At 48.9% G+C, this 7,853-nt stretch overlaps 1 protein-coding gene across 1 annotated transcript in view; it reads right to left on the bottom strand.

Moving 5' to 3' along the window:
• Positions 1-736, bottom strand: part of LOC144113424 (fibroblast growth factor 17-like) — an 87,807-nt gene extending 87,071 nt beyond the window's left edge. Inside the window, exon 1 of the mRNA XM_077646497.1 lies at positions 494-736. Within this exon, the coding sequence (XP_077502623.1) occupies positions 494-507 (14 nt within the window). The 5' untranslated portion in view covers positions 508-736. The remainder of the gene's footprint in view (positions 1-493) is intronic.
• Positions 737-7,853: the final 7,117 nt, after the last annotated feature.

Here is a 7,853-nt window from a genome sequence, read left to right on the forward strand (position 1 = left end):
TACAGCGCAACTAAAAACGGCAACACGGGAAGCAAAAAAAAAAAAAAGGTAGCAGCGGCAAAAGGCGCACAAATCATTCTGTCGACCCGCGACAGCCGCGGAGCGGGGGAGGCGAGAAAAGTTCACTGTCCCGTCCGTGTCACCGAGCGGTTTCAATCGCAACAAAATGCGTCAGGGGCAGGTGCAATCACTCGGCGGTAAACAGATATCTTCGTTTCCGTAGTCTCTCCCCAGCCTCCTCCGCCAGAGTAACGCTTTCAATTTCAGGCGATCGCAGTTTGAGGACGCCGTCTGCAGACTTCCGAAGCAAAGGCACACACATCGCTGCCGGTGTCCCTTTGTCTCGGTTAGCCCGCAGGACGGATATCACGTGCCACAAGTTCCCATAGAGCGTGCGGGGGTGCGAGAAATAACGAAAGGGCAGCTGCAAGTGCAAAGAGAAAAAAAATATACGCGGGGAGCAACAAAAAAAAAGAAAAGGGTTGCAACTCACTTGTGTATAAGCATGTGGCGTTAGCGGCAAAACATCCCAGCAGATGCGTGGTCGGCAGATCAGTGGGCAGGGCGGTGTCAGAATCCGGCTGGCCGCGCATGCTGTGCGTGCTACTCCCCAGCGCCGAATCGAGGAGCCCGCTGCGCCCACTGACACTCACATCGACGGGCAGTTTGGTTCGCGAAGCCGACGCGTCGGGCTATCACCTCCACCTCAGGCTCTCGCGTCAAACTGACGGAGCACGGCCGCGTCGGCCGGCGAACAGTCCCCCGCCGTTCCGCCGCGACGTCGCACGACGTCACGCCGGCGGCGGCCAATGGGCGCTCGCCGCTCACGTGGCCCCCCTTCCGCGCCGCTCTCACCTGGCAGGGCATCCCCGCGCAGTCAGCGGCGCCGACTTCGGGGCTTCGGCCTTCCACGCGCTGGGGCTTCCTTGGCTCCGTTGGACGGGTGGCCCGACAGCTCCGCTAACCACTCCTGCAGCACCTCTGAGGAACGGCACCGAAACGCGAACCGACTGCCCCCGGCTTTCTAGGAACCAACTGCTTTCTTCGACGCTTTCTCTCGAGCACCGTATCGCGCGATAAGGCGCGTTTTCTCCTACCAGGAATCGCTGGGCTCGCGGTTGTAAGCTGCTCGCACGTTCTCTATCGTAGGCTGCTCTGTGAAATAGTGGTGGGGATGTAATCTGAGGACCAGCCTTCAAATCAGCAGCTAAACACGAAGACGTGGACAATGAACCACAAACCGACAAGCAATTGCAAGTTTTTTTTTTCTCAAATATGTCCTTGAATCGATCGATGGTCCAAATATAAAGGCACTCAGATATTACAGAAGTAGCCTGGAACGCCCCTGCTCCACCATCACCCCCGCCGCCCAAGTAGAAAAGAGCTATAGCTGTGTAGGGAGGGACGCCCCATAGTGGAAAGCTTAGAATTGCTTAATTGACTTGGATTTATCTCTGTGTGCTCTGAAATGTCACCAAAAAGTACACTGAGGTGGCCGTCTTTTAACTCTGTAATGTGCGGCATATCACGTACGGTACAGACTCGACTACGTCAGCATGTTTAAATTGCACATTCTAGGGTCTAACGACCCAAAGCGACACATGGGCTATGAGGGACGCCGTATTGGAGGGCTTCGGACTAATTTACACCACCTCGCGCTATTTAACCTGCGCTAAAATCGCACAGTGCATGGACGTTTTGTGTTTCACCTCCATCGAAGTACGGCTGCCGCGGCCTTGGGATCAGCAATCAGACGCCAAAGCCACAGAGCCATTGAGGTGGGTTTGCCCGGGGAAAAAATGTCACGCCTTCGAAAGATTGCACAAACCCGATTCCACTGTACATATCAAATAAAATTGAAGCGTCTGCTGCCATATATAGGCAGAAAGTATGCTGCAAAAGCTTAGTTTCCCGGTGAAGCAACGCAAAATTTCATCTGCGGTGGATGCTGTTGCATCAGAAAGTGATAGACTGGTTTTGACGTTTATTTACAGTTGGTTTAACATCCGCGTCTGAGTACGTTTGCCCACTTTTATCGTTTTGAGTGGTTCACAAATTAGCCTACTTTACTGTTTCTCTAAATATTGAGAATATCATATAATTTTGTCTTTTCAACAGATGTGTCAGATTCTTTTTTCTTTTTGCATTTCTGGCGTGGTCAGAAACGGCGGAATGCTGGAAGATCCTTCTAGCACAGCCAAATGCCACTGCCAATTTCTCTGTGCTAAAGCTAACACATAAAGACGAAGAGTTGGAACAGGCATATTCACATATGTACGGCGAATTGCAAGAGAGAGAAAAAAAGCTAGAAGGTCAAAGACGCTATGTCATAGCGAGCTTCATTCTCTTTGTTTCGATTTCGGCGTAGAATCGCTGGGCGCTCCGCTCTGTAACTACAGTTTTCCTCTTCTAAAACCGTGCGCCGCGCCCAGCAGACACGCTACTGTGTTACGTAATCGCGTAACAGCCGTTATGTGTATGAGTAACGTGCCTGAAGGAAAACCTCCGCAAAGGTCTCTCGCGGCGCGCTACTGTCTTCGCTGCCAGTATACGTGTTCGGAAGAATTAAAGCACACAGCAGTCAGAGGGGGAAAAAAAAAAAACCCCTGGAGAAATCCCACACGCGGACTAAAAAGAACAAATGAGGGCGTATGGTGACGCAACTGCCCTTTCGATCCTCACTCGAGCTGCCGAGTGGCGCCCCCTGTACACCACACGGGCTGACGAATTCCGCAAGCAGACGGTGGTGCACGTTTCAGCGAGGCTTACTTTACGACGCACGTGAAGGTGCGTTCTTTCGCTCTCTCTCCGCAAGCGACAAAACTGAATCCTGAATCGAGCCTGATTCCAAAGGTGAGACGTGAAGAAAAAACACTCACACACAACACTAAAACCTTCTCCGCGCGGCACTTGACCAAATTCCATTTCTCCGCCACCTCAGGCAAGCGAAGTTTTCGTTTTCCGACGAGCAAGTCGATAAGACCGGGCTTCATAGTGTAAGTATTAGTTAACCCAGTTTTGTTGTTATTATTTCTTTCTTTATCGCTGCGGCTAATGCTGCAAAGGAATGCGGCAGCCTTCGCTAACGTAGGTTGGGCCGATCCAAGCGGAAAGCTTAAGCTTCTGCACACGCCAAGACGGAAATAATGGTAGAAATACCAAGGAAAGCGACACGCACTGTCTGACAGAAATCTTGGAGAAATGGTCGTGCAGTGTATATCCTGACACCGTTTCGGTCTACCAGCGACAAAAATATAAACATCAAAGGAGCTAGAGCACGTCGTTCGCCCATGCGCGTCTTGTGTATCGAAGCCTTGAACGAACCGCACAATCTCCTCTCCTTTGTGCAGGCCGTCCGGAAAATGCGAGCTTGGTCATGTGGAGCAAAATATGTTAGACGACACAAACGCCCCACATGAAGCACGGTATTCCGGCGTTTGTTTCGTTGCCTGTTTGCTTTATTCGAGCTCAGCAAACAGCACCACAAGTTGCTGAAGTTTTCCGTGCTTAGTTTCCAAGAGAAAGTAAGCGCAGCAGGGGGCGGCAGAAGGTTAGGTGGGCGGATGAGATTAAGAATTTTGCAGGCAAAGGGTGGATGCAGCTGGCAAAGTATAGGGTTAATTGGGTAGATACGGGAGAGGCCTTTGCCCTGCAGTGGGTGTAGTAAGGCTGATGATGATGATGATGAGTTTAGGACAGCGGCGTTCGACTGCTGAGCCCACGTCGAGGGTTCGATCCTGGCTGCAGCGGTCGCATTGTGATGGCGGCTAATTTCGATATTACTTAATTACACTCTTGCCTTCTTCCTTCTTTTACTTACTTTTATATTCTCTCTCTCTCTCTCTCTCTGACCCGTGTCCCCAGGAACCTTCCCGAAGTACTTCTGTGAGCAAAGATCGGATTTTTTTTTTTTCATACGTTCTCATGAGTCAACACACTTGTAACTTGCTGCCCATATATTGTCTCCGATAGAGGCGGAATGGACTGGAGAATGCGGGAGGACAGAAATTTTGTGAAAATTTTTCTTCTTGTGAATAACAATATAGGGATTGACGTCTACACATCCCCTTAGCTGCGTTTTTTTTTTTGCTTTGTGCATTCATTAATCGGCACAAATTCAGCGTTTTACTGGTAGACTGCTGGCGGGTAATTAAATATCGCTTATAATGTTACAGAACCTCTTAAGGGGACCGCAATAATGAACTGATCTGTTGTATTTTATCGATAATGAAAGGCGTTGGGCCGCATCCCGTTCATGCTGCAACATTAACAGAGTATGGATGTGCACAAATCCAGCAATATGGGTCCAGGTATAGAGGAAGCCCTCTGCGTGAATCTCTGTGGGTGCGAAAAGCAAAAATTGCCGCGTACTAAGATTCCGGTACGTATTAAAGAATACGAAGTTCTTATTTAATGGCAATTAACGCTGCTGTTGCTTTAGAACTTGCTTCTGTACATAACTAACGGCTTTATTACAGTTTTGTTAAAAAGAGAAAATACGTTTAAAATCTGAGTCCTGACACGAGAGCCACAGAATCAGAAATTTGCCGGCTGTGCTTGATCACCCATGAAGCGCCCTTCATTTCCTTGACGCAATCAATGCTTCATTTTTCGGCCGGAGATCCTATCTAATTTTACGGCATTCCTGAAAGCTTTCAGGCAGAAATTCATGTTTGTATGCTGCACAGTTACGAGTAAGCGTCAACTCATTCGGGTAAATGGCCGAGTGGCGATACAAACAGCACGACCAGTAAAGCTATATCATTCCTCGATGGGATGTTGCTGCTCCAAAATGTCTTTGATGGAATTCTGCTGTACATTTTCATATCAATTCACCGAGGGCAGACTTTATTCTGATCAGTGACAGAAGGTTTTGTGAGGGAGGCATGCATACCAGATAAACTGAACCAGCGTTTTGTGCACACCCGTCGCGGTGGCTCAGTGGTTAGGGCGCTCGACTACTGATCCGGAGTTCCCGGGTTCGAACCCGACCGCGGCGGCTGCGTTTTTATGGAGGCAAAACGCTAAGGCGCCCGTGTGCTGTGCGATGTCAGTGCACGTTAAAGATCCCCAGGTGGTCGAAATTATTCCGGAGCCCTCCACTACGGCGCCCCTTTCTTCTTTCACTCCCTCCTTTATCCCTTCCCTTACGGCGCGGTTCAGGTGTCCAACGATATATGAGACCGATACTGCGCCATTTCCTTCCCCAAAAACCAATTATTATTATTATTGTGCACAAGCTTTCCATCGCAGCCAGAGAGTTTCTCAACATTATACCTGGAGGGAAAACAATCGAAAGGGGTTCGCGCTTCCCTGTTTTCTTTCCTCTTGTCTGCGGTCTTTGTGCGCTGTTAGTAGCACCGTGAACGAGTGCCAACTAGCCAAACTGTCTGTTGTGCTAATCACCTACCTTGAATTGGCCTCGTCCGCGCAGCACTCAGGCAGCGCACTACATCCCTCACAAACTCCTGCCCCCTCCATGTAGCAAGATCAAGGGAAGCTGGGCAGCAACCCCTGCTGCAGTACGCCCAACAGCATGGCGGCTTCTGGTGGCCCACACCACCCACGTGTTGGGTAACACCCCCCCCCCCCCCCCCCCCCCCCGCACGCCTATCTGAAGCTTCAACGCGTACACTTGAATTACTGACCCGCAGACCTGAGATTCAAAATGAAGATTTCTCTCTCTCTCTCTCTCTCTCTCTCTCTCTCTCTCTCTATATATATATATATATATATATATATATATATATATATATATATATATATATATATATATATATATATATATATATATATATATATATATATATATATATATATATATATATGCACCACGGTGCTCCTCCCATGTGCGCCGATTTAATTGTTTCTGTCGTGACCTTCTCTATTTTTAAATAAATATATTGCAAGTAAATGTTCGGCATTGTGCGTGCATGAAAATTAACAAAGAAAATACTACTGGTGGTTCGCCTAGAAAAAAAAAATGTACACTTAAAACTGAGTCCATGTTTTCAGCCAATTACTAACCAAGCCAAATATTTACTTAACACTCTCGGGCATTCCTGCGCCGAATAGACTTCCTTTCAGGAAATTCAGAGAAACTCCATGGTCGCCGTCAAGTTCAGACTTCAACACACCGAGAAAAAAAACCACTACGCATTTTCGATGCACGTCAGGGTTAATAAGATTGACCCACTCGGTTTCAGCAACTCGCGGCATTTGCCGAGAGAAGACGCATCGACTGCCGCTCACGGAAGGCCGTGGCGCGATGCCGCGACAGCAGATCGCGGTCGCAAGGAGGGCTGGTCGGGAGGGATTAGGAACAATCTGACAGCGCCAGTAAGTCGGCTGAGTTGGCTGCTGGCATTGCCTCTTTCCCGGTCTCCGTGACTCGCTTCGCGTGCCGCGGCCACCGAATTGTGAGAACAGGGGTGCGGGCGTAGCAGTGCAAAAACGAGCCCAAAGTTCGTAAAAGAAAAAATTCACAGGGACACCTAATCCTATTATTTGTTTGCAATACGATAGCATTAGCAGCTGCGCTGATGCCTTTAGCGGAAATGAAGTGGTTTCCTCTCTGGTGACGTAACTTCCCGCCAGCCAATGGGCGAATTTTATGATCGACGACGCATTCTGGCCCCACGGGGCTTCTAATAATATCGAAATAAAGCCTGCCAATTGGAAAATGATCTGTCAAATCCTGAAGTGGGTTTGTCTTGAAAAGGTGCTCTAGACAAGGCCCGAAATTTTTCACTTAAAAAGGGAACTGCACTAAGGGTAGCTGGCAGAACTCCTGCTCGGTGTGGACTCCAAACCCCTTCGAGGCAACCTTGCACGTGCATACCTTGCTTGGAGCAGGTCCTGGCCTTATTTCATGCGTCCTCTCCTCTATACAGCTTTGAGATATTTGACTATTAATGAGTTTTAGTCTTATGTGCAATAATTACTCATGTATGTCCATAATTAGACGGAACTTGCTGCTGGATTAACCAGACCCCGCGGAATCACCACGACCAAGACCAGATGAAATATAACAGGCAGCAATGTCAATCGCGGTATTAACGTAGGTTCGTGTTTTGGAGTGAATAGGCTATAAATACAAGGCCAATCAGCCATCCAGTAGTCAAGAATTCCCGCCACACATGCCGATGTCTGCAACAAGAGAGCTTGTCAGGCTGGTCTTCGCCTTTTTTTTTTTTGTCACTCTGCAGATTTATTTCATCTTAAACCTTGTCTTTCACCGCAAACTCGTATACGTATTTACGGGCTGCCTACCGCCTTTTCAAGTGTAAATAAACTCACTGGACGGTTACTACTATGTAAAGGGAGATTCAGCGATAGCTGTCTAGGCATTTAGCTCTGGGGATATTTTAAGGTAGAAAAGGTACAGTGATCTCCTATCGCACCGGTGTAGTGGTCAAGTGATGCACCCCTGCACTGGCAGGCGGCGAGCCACTCGTACGGTTATGCGATACTTAGTACTTAATAGATACTTACGTGCGCCCACAATCAAATAACGTTGCAGTCAACCCTACTGCAACGACCGGCACGTGGTCAGCGCTTCGGCACCTAGTGGAATACACTGCTATCGCGGAAGTGGTCGGCCGAGAATTTCGGTAAACTCTTCCCCAGCTTTTCGCCGAAACACCGTCTCCTGGCGAGATTCTAATGGGTGAGGCTTAAGCTAAGCCTCGTTGGCTTAGTTTAATCCACCTGAGCTTACGGTAATGAGAGATGAGGATTGAGCTAAGCAATGCATTTTATCGTGGGCGATGTGTGCCAAGGTCGGACGCCTCGCTTGGTGCTGTCGACGCGTTGCCCAGCGCGGAACTGCCGAGCGCGCGCGAGCCTTTTGC

Source organism: Amblyomma americanum, chromosome 1 (genome assembly GCF_052857255.1).
Source record: "Amblyomma americanum isolate KBUSLIRL-KWMA chromosome 1, ASM5285725v1, whole genome shotgun sequence".
Taxonomy (NCBI): domain Eukaryota; kingdom Metazoa; phylum Arthropoda; class Arachnida; order Ixodida; family Ixodidae; genus Amblyomma; species Amblyomma americanum.